General features: G+C 36.6%; 1 protein-coding gene across 10 annotated transcripts in view; it reads right to left on the bottom strand.

Annotated features, from left to right (window-relative positions):
• Nucleotides 1-21,561, bottom strand: part of ACAP2 (ArfGAP with coiled-coil, ankyrin repeat and PH domains 2) — a 63,948-nt gene that overhangs the window by 21,697 nt on the left and 20,690 nt on the right. For 5 of the 10 annotated variants that reach the window (XM_048314012.1, XM_048314017.1, XM_048314022.1 and 2 more), the window contains 8 exons: nucleotides 18,124-18,182; nucleotides 17,443-17,626; nucleotides 15,173-15,217; nucleotides 14,018-14,113; nucleotides 9,618-9,692; nucleotides 8,258-8,269; nucleotides 2,919-3,031; nucleotides 741-761 (listed from right to left, as the gene is read on the bottom strand). In XM_048314012.1, coding sequence (XP_048169969.1) covers nucleotides 741-761; nucleotides 2,919-3,031; nucleotides 8,258-8,269; nucleotides 9,618-9,692; nucleotides 14,018-14,113; nucleotides 15,173-15,217; nucleotides 17,443-17,626; nucleotides 18,124-18,182 — 605 coding nt within the window. The remainder of the gene's footprint in view (nucleotides 1-740; nucleotides 762-2,918; nucleotides 3,032-8,257; nucleotides 8,270-9,617; nucleotides 9,693-14,017; nucleotides 14,114-15,172; nucleotides 15,218-17,442; nucleotides 17,627-18,123; nucleotides 18,183-21,561) is intronic. The other 5 variants (XM_048314013.1, XM_048314018.1, XM_048314015.1 and 2 more) reach the window with 3 other exon arrangements.

The following is a 21,561-nucleotide window of genomic DNA, read 5'->3' as shown; positions in this document are numbered from 1 at the left end:
TAAGTACTGATTATTACCAAAGTTTCTTTAAACATGTCATTCTGTCAGAAGCAAGAGAGAAGTATGGTGAAGGAGAAAACATTCTTGGGAATATTAAAGTAATTTACACTGTCTCACTTCGTAGTGCTTAAATACAGTTGTTGCTGTTTAGAAACTGAATGTTTTCCATCATTTATACCTACACAATTCAAAACAGTATTTGTTAAATAGGAAAACACACAAAATCTATAGGAAAAAAATTCCAATTTCTGAGAACTGAGAGTAATACTGAAAAGAAATATAAAATTTATTTTGAATTTTACATAAAACAATGAATTGTGCTTTGTGATTCTCAGAAAGAAACAATTTTCTTCTCTAGCAGCACATAATTAAAACAGAGTGATTAAGAACGCACAATATTTAAAAGCACATCTATTCCCAATGCAGCTGATAAGAAAAAAAAAATCTCATCAACTTCAATTGGAAAAAGTCAAGATATTGATCTTGTATGCTCAGAAGTTTGAGTGCAGAAACTTGGCTTTAATTTCTTTTTAGCTAAAAACTAGCTCAATCTTTCTAAGTCTTTTAAAGGAGTTGAGCAGCAGGTATACTGGCATCCCAGGCAGAATCCTTCTGTTATTTTCTTAGACTGAGCCACTTATACATCCATTGCAAGTAATCAAAATTAAATGCAGGGTTAATGAAGAGCTTTTTGCGTGCCAAGGAAACATTGGGAAGGTATAAAAGAAGCTGGTTGGTACCTGATGTGATCTGGCTTTTTCCTGTCATGTGAAAAAATGGGGTAGGATTAAAACACAAGGGAAAGGAGGAAAAGGAATGAAAAATGCAAAATGAGCAAAATAAGAAAAGAATTAGCATGATCATTCCATCAAGTGAAATAGGCAGTGGAAAATGGCAGCAACCCCTTCTGTGCCTACAGCATAGCAAGCAATTACAAATGTATTCAGAAATAAAAATAACAAAAATACTTCTTTATTTTTATTAAAACATAGCAAAAATGGGGGGCTAGATTCAGAAATTAAAAATTGTCTTCATTATGAAGGTCTTAAATGTATATTTTATGTATGATAACAGTAGTTTAATAACAAGTAGTAATGGTTTGTGAATATGTGGAATACAAAATTTAAATGATTGATTCAATTTCAGAACTGTTTATAGATAGTATATCCAATCCTATTTTTTGCCTAAAAGCATCCAACTACTCTGTCACAGTGAGATAAATTATCAAGAATCTAATATTAAAAAGGTTAAAGGTTTATTGAATGCTCCTGTGATAAACGGAAGAAAAATCTCTAAGTACATATCAATTATGTAATAAAAGTAGGCAGCTCTGATTCATTAATGAGCCATTTATCTTTGCTCTCTTAAATAAATTATTGCTTGGATATGCTTTTATTATGTATGTTCAAATCTGTAACTTTATCTGAAGGAATGTCATTGTGTACCTTGATTTAATTACAAATTCTCCTTATTTACTTGGCGTCCATTTAAATTACCAAAATACAGAAGTTAGTTTTAATTGAATCCTACTCTCTAACCACTTTAAGATGAGACACATGTACAGTATTACTAGGAATGAAGCCATGTGGAAGAAGACACTCCTGTCCTGCTCCCTCCTGTCACCTTCCTGCAGAGCAAGGCCTTCCTGCTATTCAAAAGAGGAACCCAGAGACAGGGTCAGAGTTTTGCCTTCAGTCAATCCTGCAAACCACCTTGGCAAAAAGGACCCTTTCAGCCCCTTGGGAATCCAATGAAGGACAGTCTCCTGCTCTCTTACTGCAAATTTTTCTCAGTATGTTTACACTAACATTTTACTTCACACCAGGAATGTGCTTTTGATGCACATCTCCCAGTTTTCTCCCTTCGCCATCCTTTGATACTTCACAGATTTGTCTTGGAGAACTCTGAATTCTGCTTGCATGAAACTAACCCAGAACGTACATTACAATTACAGATGAATAATCAGGCCAAAGAACCAGACCAGAAGCAGTCCAAAGCAAAATCCTTTGTACTAGTTGCCCATGACTTGCTAATATAGATACATTCTTACTGACAGCAGTGGCCCTTGCATCAGTCTACAGATTTAATTGAAGCAATCTCAATTTCTTACACGCTTGTGGTGTGCTGATATGCTCAGGGAAGTATAGAATAATTAAGATTGTAAGGGACCACACACTCAAATGCACATTCTTTGAAACACAGCAAATAGTTTAACAGAAGCACTGCTGAAAAAATAGCAGAGCATGGACAGCAAAGAGAGCTCTATATCTCAACAAATTGCATTTAAAATTCAAGACCTGTATCCAATTGTGCTGTAAATGCTCCAGCATATATAGTTCCTTGAAAAAAGCACACACCCTTCAAAATGCAAAAGAATTCCTACTCAGGAATAAAAATATTTAAGTAGTAGAAAAATATACTGTTAAATATAGTAACATATACTGTTAAATATAGTAAACATAGTTTTCTACTGTAAATAGTAGAAAAATATATTGTTAAAGATACATGACTAACAATATATTTTGAATTCCCAAAAGGGCCATCAAAACTACTAAGCAAAAGTCACTTCACAGGACAGGAATTTTAAAGGATAACAATTACATTGCTTATCTTTCAGGAGAAATAACATGAGTCCTTGACTGTTTTTCTCTGCTTCCAATGGCTATACAACTTCCATTCTACTCTGTCTTCTAACACTTTCCTAGCACATGCTTTCACAAGAGAAAGGTTTGCGAACAACTAGGACAGAAAACAAGGAAAAATGGCTTTGAAGCGTCATCTCTGCGTTAACTAACAGTGACCCCAGTGTTCTGCCAAAACTATGGGGTCAGTGGGTTACAGAGATCATGAATGAGATCAGAATTCAGGTGAAAAAGCAGTATTTTTATAAGCAGAAAATAGAGGTTCTGAATAATTACCTGTTCCAAGTCTTGAAGGCATTGCTGGCTCGCTTGAATAAATAGCCTTCCATAACGATGCCATTGGCTGCATCTACATTGTATTCTAGTTTAGTATCATCGCTGGAGTAATCCTAGTACAAAGGAACAAGACAAGAAAAACACACTGCAGTTAAAATGAAACTTCAAATATGAGCAGTACTATTGTCAAGGAGTAAATATCTAGGAATAATGTTTTGCTTGCAACATTTATAAGCCAAACCATGACTCTCAGCCCCGATGGCTTTTTTTAAAAAAGCAATTTCAGGCAATGAGAATGCTGAAGATTTTTACTTTACCTGCAACAAGGGGAATTTCTTGTTCAGGTATTGGTGACCTCTACAGCCAAGTAGAGGACAAAAATTGTTGACAGAGCACCTGATGCTTCAACTGTCTGCTCAAATGGTCTCCCATATATTCCCAAGAAGGGGGACAGAAAAGCAGAGGAAAAGAAATAATGAAAGTTACGAGTCAAAACTGAAAAACAGTTGCAGCCTGTTGCAGACACCTGTATAAAACCAGTCGTGCTTTAGCACTTTCTTCAGCTCTGTCATGTTGACAGCTGAGCTGCATAGGAACTTAGAAGACAAGTAATCAAATAAAGATGATGCTATCAGTTAACTCTAAAGTAAAGTAATCATGGTGCTGGCAATGACAACAAGATCTTAGCAGTATTTTTTTCTTTATGATCTTGGATAAGATTACAAAATTACAAGTAGGACAAAGGAATATACATTCCCATCAACCTAATAACAACTAAAACCAGCTAATAACAATTAATAGCAGCTTTCCAAGTTTTAGAAAGGCTGACTGCTTCACATCTTTAGCAAAGGTAGGTTAGACTAAGTAATAATACATGTGGTGATCATTGGCTTTCACATTTCATTGAGAACAGCATGGACTCTTCCCAGGGAGGTTGAGTTCAGATATTCAGTGAGTGGGAGACTAACAACTACTAGGGGTGCATGAAAAAGCACACATGGAATGACATAATTTATCACAACTTTGTCCAGAGAAGAAAATAATATACATGCTGTAATTTCATTTCATTGTTATTAAAATAGATCTTTAAAGTAAACTAGCAACATATGGCTTCTTCCCTTTAACAAGGGTGTAAGAGACATGTTACTGAAAATTAAGTTTCAGAATAAAAAACCCAAACAAGTTAAATACTGAAAAGAGAGAACACTTTGTAATATCACTCTCCTGAATCTTCAGTAGTTACTTTATGTAAATTGCAAACAACAGCTTTGTGTGAAAAGTATACCTAAAAGTCTCTGTTTTGTAGTTTGTTCCTTAGAAATTTGTCTATACATAAAGGAAAAGAGGCAACAAATATTTATTACAAAAAGTAGCTTTAAAACCAACATAGTCATTAGCCCTATGTAACAGTCCAGGATGCACACAACTTTCGTGCTACACATGATGTTTACTCTTATACATGCAGATGGTTTGGTCCAATCCAAGGTTAATTACACATGATAGTGAAATGGTGACAAATATTAAAATAGGCCCTTTAAGCTCCCCAGTCAGCACAGCACAAATTCCTTAAAATTACTCACTGTTTTAAGCTGTTACTAATCTGAATAGATTAACTAATGTTGAAATGTTAAATCTAGATTTTTATTATTTAATTGACAGATGATCAATGTAAGAGTTCTGAAAGAAAATGGAACTATCATATCACTACCATATACCAATCTGAATAAACATACAAGTTACAAATGAAAGTTTCACCAAAAGAAAATCAAATTTTTGTATTTATTATTTAGCATTTAATAACTTTGATTTTCTGCCTGTTTCCTAGATCAGAACACGCTGAACATAAAAGGCTTCAATTAAGCTCTCAAAATAAAAAGAAGAGAAAACCACTGTGCACAAACTTAGACATGCTGATGTCACATTCCCTACCTTCCCCAAAAATTGATAAATTACTCTAACTTACCAGCTCCCAAACATAATGAAACCTGCTAAAGATTTGCATCTTCCTGCCTCAGTGATGTCTGCAACTCCTTGTCTAGTTAAAGATAACATACATTCCCTCAGTCTTTTCTGTCCAAAATATGTAATCACATTTTCCTCTGGGTTTGGAGAACTGCTGCAGAAAATGCAGCTGTCTTTTTCCAGTGAGTCCAGAACTATGCTTTGAAGATGTATACAAGTATGACAGAAAACCTTTTGGATCATTTATCATGCCACACTCTCAGCCCAAATTGTCTAAAATACTGACCCTTCTCATGAAGTGCATTTAGCATCATTTTTAACTACTTTCCTGATTGAATTCCACTTTTACAGAGCAGAAAAAAACACCAGAGGATAGAGAAAAATGACTACCAGCTTGAGGGGGGAGGGAGTAAGGCTTCCATGTGCTTTACCCATAAAACTTCATTGATAAAGTTGCAGTCAAGAAAAAGATGGCCAAACAATCAGAAAAAAAATATGCTCCATTTCAATTACATAGATAAAAGTAGAAAAAGAAACTAAATAAGCTGTGTTCTGATCTTATAGTCTCTACTATTTTATAATTAAAAAATAGGAGCAAAGCAGTCACATTATAGTTTATTTTTATCTTAGTGCATGGAAAAGTTCAGTGAATCATGAAAAATAATCAGGGGTGGAGAGAAATCCACCCATATCTTTCCAGTGTCCTGCGTAAGAGAATCACATGTTAATAAACTCAGTCACTGTATGTGATTCGGAATTTTGTATTCTGCCAGCAGGCACACAACTGGTAAAGATTTCATTTTAAACATAATTAAACTAATTAGGTGTCAGTTAGGACTAAAGTACATTTCACCTAACCAGAACTAAGAAAATTTAGCCAGTATTATGTAATTTTCACTGAAGCGCTACATCGCACATTTCATTTGGATTTGAAAGAAGAAACATCTATGGCTTCTATTCTGACACTCATTTTTCACGGTTGGCTGCTACTGGAAGAGAAACATGTAGAAATGGGTTATATAAGTGAAGCACACAGCATGCTTTCGTGCCTTTTTTTTCCCCTTTTTCTTTAAATGTCCATGAGGTACAGCAAACCAGCTGGCAATGGAGAAACAACTTTCATCTCCAGAAATAATACTAATCTGGTGTGTCACAGAACACTTAATATTCTTGACAGTGTTTCAGTGAATGCATTTTCATATGAATGTATCAATTCATCACACATACTTGATTTATTTCAGAGCTTGCATGTTTTTTGTTTTTTTCTCTACGTATAATTTTCTTGTTACCAAAACAAAACCCCCCATAATTTTCAGCAGCAGAGCTTTTGAATTACTTTCAAAATTGCTATCAGGCCATGAAAGCTATTCAAACCATTTTACCAGTAAATCTTAGGGACTGTATTTTAACAGTGAATGTGTAACCCAAATGATTTTTTACTTTAGAGAAGTAGCATTTTTCAAGTTTTTTGTTTTAAAAGCAGCACACGGGAGAGCATAACTACTAAAGAAAGACTAACCTGAAAAGTTAGGCCAGCATACACTAAACCAGAGACACTAATTGTGCAAACCCCCCACTTAGAAAGTTGCTTCCATTCCCTTCCCATTGGCAAGAGATGTTTGACATGCTTAAGCTGAAAAGTCCCTTGAGGAAATGCTTAAAACACCAGACACCACAAGCGACAAGGTTTACAGTCCAGGACAGAGTGAGAGAATGCGAGAGTGTCATCGAGCAAACAAGTCACTTGAAATACAAGCATATCTTTAGTTTTGGAGATGGGAATTATTCTGCACAACTTCTCAATGGCAGCTCTGGTTTACACCTGCTTTGTGACTGTGGTAGCATCTGGTTTCCTATCACCTTGTTTACTCAAGATGTTAAAAATTTTCAAATCATTCTCACTCCAGCTTCAGAAGAAGATTTTACTGTAATGAAAAAGGGATTTGAATACAACAAAAACTATCTGAAGTTCAACGCAAATACTTTTCCTGTATCATCTCCCTCATTTTAGAACATAATATTAGCTCTGACACAAAACCAAAAAGCCATGAAGCTGCTCACAGGTGCAACTAATTTTTCAAGAATTTCTTAATTCACCGTGTTGCTACAGCAGTGGGCTGCAAACAGCTCAGAAAACATGAGTCATGTCTGATGTATTGACACTGTGACACCACTCTTTTAATATGAATCTTTCCCTATAAAAATATATTGCAAAAATTTCCCAGAATGATCACGAAATTTCTAGATTAATTCATAGTATGTGTTGCTCCAGTTTAATACAGAAAAATTAATTTCTTACACTGAAAAAAAACCCCCAAAAACTTTCCTGCATATTTTCTGAGCAAATAGACTACAAAACTTAAGAGTAATTTAAAAAAGTAAATCAGATATCAACTCTGTTAAAAAAGAAATCACACTGTATTGGTGACCAAGCCCTTCCATGACACTTTTAATAGCCTCTCCATCAACAGCCTAATTAAGTAGGACAATGATTATACAGAAAAGTGAGATGGGTTATTTAATTAGTGCAACTATTCTGCATGCATATGCACATATATGCAAACACAGGTAGTGGGTGGGTAGGTGTGTGCACGTATGCACTTACCTATACATTTCAGAAAAGGAACTGTTCTTTATCCACACAATGAAGGAAAGGCATCATTCTGAAGCATTGGATTAGAACTTCAGTATATTAAATGCATATATACCTCATGGAATATTCAACACAGTAAGCTTCAGAAGCTTCAGTTGTTATAAAACATGGAAGGATTTGGCATTGGAAGATTTGGGAACATATGCCTAAGAGGCAACACAGTGGAAAGCAACATGACAAGACATGTGAAGAGAACAGGGAATAAAGCTGCCATCCGGGACAGGATGACCAGATGACAAGTAATGATAAAAAGAACAAGATCCAAAGTCTAAGGCAGTTCTGAAATCCTGATGAGCTGAAAGCTAACTTGGTGTGCAGGTTGGGAAAAGCAAGTAGGAGGAGACAAAAACAGACAACATGATTTGAATAAGAAACTAAGAAAATGATTGGACAAGCTGTAAGAGGAATCTCCAATAAAGCATAGTCTAGGCATTAACAGCACAAAAATGCGACAGTGACTTCACTGATAAGGACAGGAGACAACATTTACAACTCAAAACACAGAACTTAAGAGGACAACATACAGTACATTCTGACTGCCCTGATTATATTCTAGAGACAGCATTAAATTGTCAATTAAAGTAAGCAACAATAAAAGTAACATCATTGTGATCGTCACTGCTACTAGAAACCAAGAACATTTACATTACACACAGATATGGCTCATCAAGTTTCGTGAAGCTTAAAGTTTCAGTAATAATTGAAACTAGTAGAAGTAGTTTACCTGTAAAGCAGCCTTAAGCAGCATTTGAAGAAAAAACAAAGACCGTAAACACCATTGGCAACAGCAATAACCATAATTCATGGTAACAAGTTATTATTTCTATGGCCAGTTAAAAGATAATTGCTCATAACTTACATCCTTCACCAAGCACCACTGTTCTCTTAACAGTAAACCTCTCAACTACTGTCCATTCCTGAAACTAGGCCTTTAAACACAAAAACCTTAAAATTTGACCTTCAACGTTAATTCTCAAGTTCCATCTTTCCCACTTCCCCGCTTTCTTCCCCTTCCTTGCCTGTAGTTATCTCCTGACTCCAAGCACAGCACGTCAGCTCTGCCCTCATCATCACATCTGCTCAATTTCACAGCAAACCCAATGCTTCTCACCAACTCCTAAAGGGATGATAGGATGCACCAATAAAAATGTTTTCAGCAATGAAAAGTGTTATCTTTTCCCATTAGTATTAATATTGGGTCCTACTAAGGCTACCCAACTTAAAATCTCAGCATGTTTTCATTCTTGAATTTAGTTACCAGATTTCATTTACATTGGGTGGGTTTTTTTAATTTATGCCACCTGAACAGATACAAAATGTATTTGAATGAGAGTAAGAAGTGTAGCATTACCTTCAAACTGGTATCTAATCCCTTTCAAAAGTGCCTGCAGTATTAGCTCACTACCAGAGAGTTCATTGGAAATATTTTTAACTTCTAGCATTATACCTGCAAAACCAATACTGATCTAGAGCTTCTAAAACATCCAAACAACAGAAGTCATTCCCCAACATGAATTGCCTAAATATTTCTCAAGTAAAAAGAATTATTGCACCAATCTTCCCAAAACAGCAACTAAATGTTCTCAGTTTCATCTGTGCACAGTTGAACCAGTACATTAGACGCTCTTTACAAAAGTTTACTTTTGCTCTTCATATGCAACAGCAGCTGCCACACAAGCTCCAAGTGTTGCACATGGATTTGGCACAGTCCAAATCCTATGGCTGTAGGGCTGTGCAGCACATACACCTCTTGTACAAAACACACAGCAGAGAAACACAGAAACCTGTACAATTTATTGAATCCAATATGTAATAGGAACTAAGAGTTCTACTGAAATGCTAGAATCCCAGCATTCAAATAAATTCTACTGTTCTATTTATGTTTCAGTAAAATCTAAGCATAATATTTTGTTCAGTAATACAAAATTAATATCTGCAATCCAACTCAACACCTAATGACGTGTCAGTCTGTCTCCCTGCACTAAAAATACCATCCCTTGTAGTTCTGATGCAGAGATGCTGGGCAGAGATGCTACAGATAAAAAAATGTGTGTGCAGCCTGCCTTTCACATTCTGTCAAGTACCTTTTGTTGAATAGTGGAGTGCTTTAGCTCCATATCTCTCTTCTCCTTCGCAGCATCTACAGCCAACTGATCCAGCTGTAAAGAGAAAGAGAAAATTGGATCTTTAGATTATCATGAGAAATTTGGCTCAGTAGATTTCATAATGCTGACAAAAAAAAAAGGAACACATTATGTCTAGACATTGCAAGACTTTTATTTTATTTGCATAGTATAATTACTTCTTTGTCACAAATTGTTTACCTTGAATAACCACTGAAGCCTCGTTTAACGAACTGCTCTGCCACCCTGAATTAACCTCTACAAAGGTGTACATTTCTTGTAAGCATTAGAAGAACTGTTTCAAAGAACAGCATGGTGCCAAGCATATGCGACTCTGTACCGCATTGGTGCTCAGTCTCCCAAGAGGATGACTCATGCTTTAGCTGCTCTTGCTGGCCTATGCAGCAGCACTGGCAGGAGCAGCAAAAACTAGAAGGAGCAAATGCTACAGATTATTCCCCCCATAAAGTGGGAGAACTGTCTCAACCAGGATTTTGTGTTGATAGCTTTGATCAGCTGACCAGCAGTACTCGAGCAAGATTACTTGAAATCTTAGGGAGAGACATTCAAACCAATTTTGGAAATAAAAACATGGTTCTGAAAATAACAGAGGTTGTCACAGAGAATATTTAAGTTAACTTACTTACAGAGTCTGTGATAATAAAAAAGACACAACCCAAAAACTTGCTACAAACATGTCTCTAGCACTACCACATAAACTTCTTCTTCTTACAATCACAAAAAAAAAAAAAAAGAAGAAAAAAAAAGGAGGAGGAAATTTCTATGGTTGGTTGGTTGCTTTGGGGTTTTGTTGTTGTTTTTGTTTTATAGTTTTGGTTCTTTAGGTTTTGTTGTTTGTTTGTTTTATACAGGCCTTCATGTTTAAATAAGAAACGCAGAAGAGAAGCAGATGTTGCCTGAAATACCAGTTGGTTTGGTACTTATGTGCCAGGCCATGGAACCCGATGAACCCCTCCATTCTGCAGCCTGTAACACAAGCCTGCCATCAACCCAGCCCCAGCATCTCAGTGAGCAGCGATGCAGACGCAGCACCGAGCACAGGGCTCAGCCTGCAGCTCTCAGTCTGTGGGACAGAGCTGTCTCTGCTCCAGGCCCACAACAAGAACACCACGAGCAGTGTGCAGCAGCACCAGCTCCCAGCTGGGTCACTCACTTGGCCGACAGCAGAGATGACTAACAGATCCTCTGATCCTCACACAAATAGGATCCCCTCCACCCACTCTCAGAATCACAAGTGACAGGCCCTGCCAACTCTGGCCATTTCCCCGGTCTTTTACTTCCCCTGCTTGACATGATATAAATGAGAAAAAAGGGACAATAACAGGCTCTTACACCCTTGTGCTAGACAGTCTCCAACAATTATGGAGCCATCAGAAAGCTGAAACATCTGGATTCAATTCCATACTCTGTTACTTTTTTAAACTCTTCTCTTCCTGTCTTCCCCTCTGGCTCAAAAAACCATATCAGCACTTTCATACCTTTACAGGTATTTGTGAACATGAACATACTGAAGTGACCAGATGCCACATTTATGTAGCTATAGGACTTAAAAATGACACAAGAGCCTCTAAGTGGGCTCAAAGACTTTTTTTGCACCAAGAATCCTTGGGAAACCCTTTCTTTTGTGATAAAGACGAGAACTGGGTCAAGTGCTGTTCAAAGCTTCATAGGAATCAAGTTCCTGGCTAAAATTTCAGATTCGGGAAACTGCGCGTGGCCCCCAAGAAATTCTTCCTTCTACCCCATTAGATGAAACAGAAGGCAGTCACTCAGGGTAGGGCAATTACTTCTAATTTATCTTGAATACAAGTGTTTGAGGGTACATTTACCACAGCCAAAACAAAGTTCTTAACAGCAGCTCATTCCATCAGTTACTTTTTTTACTATGAAGACAGCATTGCACCATTCCTGTCTGCAAGCTCAAACCAGTTTCTTCCTTTTCACTCAGGTGAGCAGCACGTCAATTTCTTAAAAGAGACCAGCAGCATACAACTATCAACACATGTAGCAAATCACAACTAAACTATCAAAATCCCAGTCATTATAGCATTACTGGATAATTTTCAGAACATTAGGTTTTTCATACTACTGCATTCACTGGTAAATGTATTTTTATAAACATAATGCTCTAACTGAGGAGGATTCTATTCTGAGGAGAATTAAGTCAGACTAAAATATTTAGCTTTTTGAATAGTCATCTCAATGAAAATGTAAATGTTTTCTTTTTAAGCTAATAACATATTTCATATGAAAAGTACCAAATACCATAGTTTCCACGCAAAAGCTCGTATCATGTTTGCACACTAAAGATTCCCCTTCAGTGATCTGATTCCCAAGGGATCCTACCCTGACCTGAAGTATACAGAAAGCAAAATTGCTTAATCCTATTCCATCACAGTAAAACAGTTATTTTGAAAATACAAATAAAAATAATTCAAAATTATAGCTATATTATTTAAGATCAATTTTTTTACTTCAGATGCTGTTAACCCTTGTAATTAAGATCATACATAAAATTTACCTAGGAATGAAAACTCACCAACAGAAGGAATCTAACAGCATTTTCACAAAAATCCAGCAAATCCTTGTAATGTCACAACATACTTTGCTAAAGGCAGAAGCTTCAACCAGTACAAGCTGCAAAGCCATCAACTGTTAAAACTTTCAACAATTATTTACAAATCTTCTTTGGTCATGAAAAATATCCATTACTTAAATGCCAAGGTCAGCTACAAAAGAACAATTCCGCAAGTTGTACAACTTTAGGGTCTTCATTCTATCCTTGCTCCATCTGCGATATATTTAAAACATTCTTAGCTATGGATTTTCTAAATTTAACTCCTTCAGTTGCTATGATACCAGCACCAAAATGAATGCTACACAGTGCTCCTCACCAGATCAAGCAAAAGCATGACCAGACATTCAAAAATAACCTTGTGTTTTCTTGCTTGACTCATGTCAATGAAATGGAAACATTGAAGCCTGGCTGACAGCATAACTATCAACTCCACTATCAACTCCATAGTTTTTGTCTCCTTTCCCTGTCCCCTCTTCCACAGAAGTACAGGACACACACATTATACTACCAGACACTACAGTTCAACAGTTACAACCCAGACCGGAAGGGTGTGAAAGAATAAAGGGCACTACTATGGAAGAGCAACATCCACCTGAACTGTTCAAGTGTCCCTATTACACCAAGACCTGACATGTTTCTACACGTAATTAAGACCCACAGTAACCCAACTGGGGCCTAGTCTAGCAGAAAAATAACTATTCAGCCATTGGATTGTTGGAGTTATTTTCTACAGTTCCTAATCTGCTTCACTGCACAGATGCAGAAGGAGGTTGAGGGGCACAGATGACAACAGCGTGGTGGCAGGAATAACCAGCTCAGAACAATTTCATCTCTTAGACATTCAATGACATCTACTCAAGATGAATGTAGAAGTTTGCTGTCATTTATTTGCTTTTTTTACCCGGACAGACACTTAAAAATTTGGGTGGCTGCTTTGTGGATTTGTTTGGGAAGTGGCAATAGAGGGGTCTGTATCAGAGCACTTGTTGCAAGTCCTCAGATAGAGGCAAATAAGAAGTGCTCATATAACTTGCACTGAGGAACAAGTCAAGACATTGCTGAGTCTTCTTCCTGCACCACAGACAGATCTTCATTTGAATATTGTATGTTCTAATCTATTTCCATAACCATTTTCAGTGTCTCCTGTGTGCAGCTCGCAGTAGTCCATCTAAGTTTTTCATGAGTCCCTCACTGAAAACCCAGAAACGAAAATTGTGCGTTCTTAAACAACAAAACTGGGCAAGAAGGAGTCCATGTAGGAACTCAATTTTGCACTACTTATTAAAATCATACTTCTGTTTTATGGTCTAACTTGCTAACATCAAAGTTATATTTGCAACCACCAAAGTTTAATTATGCAGACTGCATAATTTATACAGTAAATAAAGCGTATGAGTAGATGGAAAACCAGCCTAATTTATTTTTTATTATTAGATATACTTATAAACTTGGGTCATATACAAAAATTTTGAAATCCACATAATCCTGTGTCCTGAATATCACAATGTACCTCACAGAGCAGTACACGGCTATGCTAAAGTATGTAAATCCTAAAGGTAGTATTAACTTTAGTAAACAAACAACTTTCAGTTTGCAACTATTTTCATCCCTCTCATTACAGTATATTCTTTATGCTTTGCCTTTATCATACTACAATTCCCTTTTTGTTGAATAAATCTATGAAGTACCTGATATGTAGGCATATATCAAGATTTCCTCCATTTCAGCGTATAGTTATGAATTTAAAAAAAAAAATTCTTACCTGTGCACCAAGATCTTTCATGTAGGGCTCAAGTTCACTAAACAGATCATAGCCTTGATGGAAAAAAGCCAGATGTGCATACATAAACGATAACATCTAGAAGGAACGAAGTAAATATTTATTCTCCTGAAAGTTATATCTTATATCACATATCACGTAAATATGTCACTTAATTCACATAAACCACCTACAATTTCAGGTTTAATTTCTCCTCTCGTGTCCTGACAGTTTTACATCAATACCTCATAGAGCTTCCAATGTTGTAAAATAAACATGCAAGGTAAAGGAAGCAAAGAACCAAGCCAAAAATCTCAGAAATCAGTTGATAGGATTAACCCCATGAGCAAAACAAAAGAAATCTACTTAATGGGCAGAAAACTACCTCTAATTAATGTCACCTGAAATTTTTGTTATCTCCTGTTTAACTGGGACATGTAAGCTAGAGAAGGCTACAAAATATTTTACTGATGATCCAAACCCATAACCTTTATAAACATAGCTGAGAAGACTGTCTAGCCTTAAAATAGAAAACAACTTCGGTGCAGAGCAGAATAGCAAGCAGTTATAAATCAGCCCAACTGAAGTTTCTACTTTTTAAAGAATTAAGAAAATTACGGGAGAGCAACTTCAGACATTTGAAAGCACTATGTAATTTGTCACCCTCTACCTCGATAAACTTTTAACAGAGATAATGTGAAGTAGAAAAGGGAATACAATGTGAAGAAAATCGGCATGCAAATATAGCTTTATATTAATTTAGCAGATATACTATTCATATTAAAATTTGCCCTCTTAGAAATAGCAGAATTCATCTTAGAAGTAAGTAGCACTTAACTGTTTACAAAGTAATAAACCAGACCTAAACAGCAGAATACTTGGCAGAGTTTGATTTTAACCGTGAAACATATACCAAAGGATCAACAGTAGTGAAAACATGTAAGTGTTCAAATCTGAACCAAAAGGATAGTCAAAAACAGTTAAATATGTATGTCCAGTTACAGTAAAGGCCAAACCAACAGTCACCAAATTGCCAAATGTACTGATAACAGTTTGATTAATAAAAGAACTACATTTTTAACATACTGCTTTGTGGCCATATTTTTAATTTCAGATGGCTTAAAATACTTGATATATAGAGGATAAAGTATATCTTACCGATTTTAAGATTTCCGCTCTCCTTTTAGATTGAAGAACATTGATCTAAGAAAAAAGAACAAACAAGCAATTCCTTTTATTCTAAACTTCCTATTTTATTTGCAATTTTTCCCCCAGTAATCCCCAAATATCCAAGCTAAAAACATTGGAAGAAGATAGCTCAATATCAGACTTCCCAAAGTACTTTTAAAAGAAGATGCATTCTAGTTCTGTCATGATATCAAAGTGATGCAATCGGACAACACTTGCAAAGCTTCAGCTTCATGGTGATAGTCACAATTTTCTCACATCAGAAAGGAAAATACAAGACACCTCATGCTAGCTAGAATGAATATAATACACCTTGCAAGCAAGGAAAATTGGTACCCGTTTTCAAGAGACTGAATTCAAGATGTTTCAAACCATGTGAGCTAAGCCAGCCCACCAACTCCTTACAGAAGCTGCACTCAGCAGCACTGCTCTCTGCTGCCAGGGCAGAGGGAAGGATGGGGGCAGGGTTACTTTTCCCCTCAGACTCACAGTATTTAAGTGTCCCAAAAGTAGCTCCAGGCAAGCAAGAACACAATTAATTTCAGTAAGTAACTTTCCATGTGCACACGTGAAGTCACTGACTAATGGTGTTGCCCTAGAACTTGAGGAATTTCACATTATATAGAAAAAAACCCTGATTTTTCACAGTCACCTGGTTCCCCTATCTTTTTTGTTCCCTAATCTTTAAAGGTTGCCATCCAGAACTACAGATTTTACTTTAAAAGACCCACTTAGCAGAAACAGGCATGATTTTGTAATTTAACACCTCTATGTCAGTTCAGAATTTCAGCAAAAGAAATAAACTTGCTGAAGCTATAATCAAAACCAGATTGTACTTCTATACTTAAGTGGTCATTATTTTGGAAAACCTTCTGCAGCAAAAATAATTAAGATTTGTTTTTATAGAATAAACCCTCAGCCTGTGAGGCAAAGAAAAATAAAAATAAAAGGAAAGCAAAGGTTTTGAGTTACAGTTTAAAGCCACTCTATCTACAAGGAGACCATAGTTGTGAAGCCATTTTCCCAAAAGAATCACGCAAGTAGAAAGAATTCCTAAAGCTGAATTCATTTTTGTCCATGTTAAGAGATGCTGAAACTCTTCCCTGAATGCATCTTTATCCCAGGAACTGCTCATACTTTGAGCATACAAATTCTAGGAGGCAAACAACCTGCAGTTCAGTGTGCACACAAGGAACTGACCTACTACAGTGGTGACTGCCAGCTTCCCCCACACCATTCAGTGTTACTACAAATAGTCCTGTGGGGCATAATTCACATGACTTTTTGAATGCAAAAATGACCTTAGTGTTCAAAAAGCAGGAGCTCAGAGTTGACCACTGACCACCATGCCTGTGAACATGCCCCGGCTGATAGGCTCCACTTCATTTTACAGCTCATAGTGCAATTTACAGAAAAGTCAGTTAAGTTTTAAATAACTGACCAAACTGTCACAAATCAAGATGATAATGTCTAATATAAAACCAGCTTAACTGTAAAGAGCTGTTCTGTGTTTGATCACAGGAGAAGCTCAGACCCATTTGGGAGCCCCCAACCTCTCATACCATCTGAGGTGCAATAATGCTGTTTTGCTGTAGTTGAAGGCAAGTATGAAGCAGATGAATTTTAACTATCAAGAGAACATTTATTACTGTATTACAGGATTCAAAGTAGTATGACAAAGAACACCTCTCAACACCCTGTGGGAGATCTTCACAAAAAAGGCAAAGGACAGTTAAGTTCTTGACTCCCCTTACAGCACAATGCCAAACTCCGAGGCATCTAGACAAGCGGGATACAACCCAAACCATGCAGCTGAAATTGCAGTAGTACCCAACACCCTAGATCAGAATTATTCAGGTAATTTGTATTTCCTAGGCTAGGTTACAGTTTTTACTTTAAATATATAAGCAATTGCAGCATATCCAACTCAAGAAACATTTAGGTAAGTATCAGGCAAATACTGGTTTTTCTTCAAAATTAATGTTCAACTTGAAAATTAAACTGTGTCATTGCAGCAAGGGCACTAAATACCAGAGCATTAAAGCAATAAGAATGCATCAATTAATTTTACTCAGTTTTTATTAAAGAAGAAATTACTTGCAGATAAAGTTCTTGATTTTTCCATGAATCTTCACAGCTTCCAATAAGCTTACAAAAAGAATTCCTACAGTTGTAAAGCACGTGTCTCTGACTACATGTAACAAAAGGTTTTGAAAAGTAACTTTTATTGCTGCCCTTACCTGAAGAACATAATCCAGAGCTATGTGTCGAAAACACTTCCGTGTTGCAGTCAAAATATTGGTTGCTTCCTCTACCTCGTGTTGCTTATTTCTTTGAACTTGGGCATTTTTCACCAGAGCATTTTCTTTCTCTTCACTCACTTTTTCAAACTGTTTCTTTGCATCTTTAAATTTCCTAATATCTCTATGGAAAAAGGAAATATGGATAACAAATGAATTCAGAGCATGAAAAAGTATTTAAAGCTACACCAGTCAGACCAAGCTCATGACTGCTATAGCTGGTTTCTTTTTCATATTTTATATTCTCCAATACATACTTGGGTCAAATAGAAATCCACAAATTACCACAGAAGCTTCTTGTCCTTCTTTTCCAACGAAAGGGCAAAATTGAAATGTAACTGAACACATGCTTACTGGGGAAAAGCTTTGTCCCTCAAGCTTAAACAACTACAACATGTAATTGGATCAGTAACTTATCCTATCGCAACATTTCTGCAGCTGGATCTAAAACCTCTGTGATTTGGGGTGATTTTTGACAAAACCTTCCAAATTTTGACAAACACACTTCTCAATTTATGAGTGGCTATTTACAGGAAGGATGTTTCACCAACCCATTCAAATCAGATGTTTTAAATTCCATTTTATGCATAATTTTCCCATTACAACTGCAAATTAACTTACTCTTTAACGAAAGTCTGAAGCTGTGTTTTAATTGATCTTTGGATTTGGTCAAACAGAATCTGAAAGAAAAGCATTATTATGTAGGTCAGTAACTTAGAGGTACTCACACCTTCTGATTTCAGAAATACAAATGGCAATTACACAGAATTAAATAAGAATTATTATTAAACCACTGTGTCTCTAATATCAAAATATAAAACCCTTCACAGTAGTTCTGAAATAAATAAAAGATAAGGAAGAAAATAAGGAAAATAACACAAACCAAACATCTTTTACTGTTCTTTTCCTAAAGACTGTGGTTATAAAGAGAGATAAGAGCTCCTGGCATCTTATTCTCTCATCCTGACGATATGAGACATGCCTAGTTTCATAGAAGAAATTTATTTATGTTAATTGTACAGTAATATTCCCAAAGAAACAACTTTGAATGTTAAGGAACATTTTTTTTTTGGTTCTTAGACTTTCACAATTTATCAACAAGTAAAAGACAAACAAAACCATAGAAAGAACACGCTCTTAACTTCTGGCAAAAAACCCAAACCCATGGATTGAAATTATTGCTGAAAATGTAACATACATGAGTATCTAGTACCAGCTCCTTTACATACTATATTTGTAAAAAAACACCCACTGTTGGACTACTAAAAGGAATGGTTGATTCTTCAAGAATAAGTAATCTAAGCAATGCTTCCAAAATTTCTTATGATTTGGGGAGGCTGGGGGCTAGTGGGCACAAAATATAATCAACTCATTCGAATTGTAAAGTTTAAGATATCTGTTAATTCTTTAAGGCCAAATCACACCTGGATGTGAGACAATTTGTATTTTCTCTTATGACCCAAAAAATTCTAACTGGAAAACGAAAACACACATTCCTTCAGCTTCACGTCTGCCCTCTGAGCTTTAGGACGGAATGGAACAGGTCAATGGCTACTGGACAAATCCTTTTGTCACTTCTCACTGTGCAGACAACAAATGTTGCCCCAATTCCCAACCCTTCTACACCTCCCATTCTGCATAACAAAAATACACAGGCACCATCACAAAAATGAAGATGTGAAAGAACAAAAGAAAGTTGTAGCTGGCCCAGTTGAACAGAATCTCTCACAAAAAGTAAAGATCTTGAAGTATTAAATAATTTTATTGAAAAAGCAAGTCAAAAACTCAAAGTTTAAGGCCTAAAGTGTTTTCTTTAAATGTTCTCAGTCTTAGATTCTTTATTAAGATTTGGAAATGAGAAGCTATGTAATGCCATGTACCGACAGCTAAACCTTTACCAGTTCATCTCTCTTTTCTAGAGAGACTGAAGGAAATCATGACTGAGTTTAAGTCACTCATTAACAGTGGTACTGCACCTTGCATCCAGTCTCCATGCTTGGAGGTCTTCAAGACCAAATAAGATAAACCCTAAGGAACCTGCTCCAACCTCAGATCTGACCCTGATTTAGGCAGGCAGTCAAACCACTCACAACTCCTGAGGCCCCTACCAAACAGAATTGTCCTGTATCTACCAGTAACACATGGAAGATCCTGTTTGAATTCCCACTTTGGGAAACCAGAAAAGCAGACAACTAGAATAAAGAACTTCTTGACAAACTGGAAGTCATGCTGGGACTACTCCCACTGCTGACATTTAAGCTTGCCAGCGCCTGGGGAATGCACCAGTCAAGATCAATACCAAAAGATAAAACCAGATGGGAACTCAAATGATTAGAGGACTCCCAGAAATATGAGCCTTGCATTCTGCTTACAGTAATGAAGAGAAAAAAATGTGCTGGGCAGAAAAATACATACACATAATTTCCCCATAAAGAACAGAAAGAAGTGTCCAGACCCCGATCTGATCAGATTTACAGCCTTGTCAACACATTACCTTTCATACACTCAAAGTCTAAGAAAGCTGCTCTTTGCCATAAGCTGTCACAGCTACTCCCCCACTGCTGAATCAGTGAAGATGCTGCATTAGTCTGGTCCCTGGCCTTATTTGTAGCAAAGCCTCACATGAAAAAACTGACAGTCATCCAGAACTCAATGGGAGCATCTCCTACCCCTTCCATCCTTTCTTTCCTCTTTCTTCCTCTAGCTTCTCCTCCCTCCTGATGGCTCTGTCAACTTGGTCAGCAACAGACCTGTCACTCTGAGCCAGGAAGCCCTGTTGAACTAAGCAGATTCACAAAAAGCAATGCAGGACCACAACAAGTCTGGCAAAGCAATTGTGCCTCACTACTGATGTTTGTGCCTCTGGTAAGAGCCACTTTGTTCTCACTCTGCCTGAGCACAGCAAGAGCATGGATGGGGAAAAAAAAGCAGGACAGAACTCAGATCCTACTTAGATCTGAAAAGAAATCTTTTTTAATATGGTTTGTTCTTTGCTTTCTGCCTTCAAATTGCCCAAGAGGGAGAGTTGTGCTGTGCCAAATTTTACCAAAGCTGTGCAAGCCATGATCACATAAAGTAACAGCACCAACAATATAGGACCTATGTCAGAGGTGTCCAAAAGAGCAAACCATAGATAAAAGACATGATTAATAGGGTAACCAGCAGCAAGTTGTGTGATGAAGAGTGTCAAACAGGGACAGCCTGGGTTCATCTGCCCCATCTAATCTGCAGAAATTGCTGACATGAAAGTAATACTTGCTCCCACTCCTGCTGCTTTGAACCTTTGCACTCCCTTCTCTCTAAAATGCAATAGCCACAGTTCACTTACTCCCTTCTTTACAGCTTTCATTAGATCAGGTGCAGATATGTACACTTTGTATAATGGAAAGAAAATCAAACACAATGCTGTCAACCTGCTTTGCTTCCTTTCTAAAAGCATGCATTTAAAAAAACCCAGCCTAATCAGACACTTTTAGAAAGCTAAGTTAATGCTAACAAACTTGTGTTGCATTCTCTGTACCTTGTCAAATTTAAAGCTCCTAGTGGGTGAAAAACCCACATTTTAAGTGTCCTGCATATTTTCAGCACTTTGGAGACACTTCAGACGATTTCCAGAAACTTACTGGGAAATTAACGAAGAGCAGTTGGGCCAATGGAAGAGGAAGAAAACAGAAGAACAAACACATCCTTTTGGCTTTCAGAATACAAGACTAAACTCTTTAGAGGAAAAAAAACCAATTTGTTTTCAACACAGGGAAAACTGAAGTTTCTGATTAACTCTGACACGCTAAAAATGACTATTAGTCTTAAATCCTAGCATTTTCTCCTTTCTCCACACTTGTCTAAATCTGCTATACTTCTAAAAAGAAAACTATATGCAAATCAGAGGTATTTCACTTTGTGTATTATAAAGGATAGGGGAAAAAAGTAGCAATTGTGGAAAAGGCAATCATTATTTCAGACCAGCAAAGGTATAAGCTCATAGTCTGTAACTGTTACCATCAGTTTGATTCAAAAAGATGGAACTATTCAGTATTTACCATCTTAGAGCACCAAAAC

This window comes from Corvus hawaiiensis, chromosome 10 (genome assembly GCF_020740725.1).
Source record: "Corvus hawaiiensis isolate bCorHaw1 chromosome 10, bCorHaw1.pri.cur, whole genome shotgun sequence".
Lineage (NCBI taxonomy): Eukaryota > Metazoa > Chordata > Aves > Passeriformes > Corvidae > Corvus > Corvus hawaiiensis.
The sequence above is the reverse complement of the archived record's forward strand: the minus strand, read 5'-3'. Positions and strand labels throughout refer to the sequence as shown.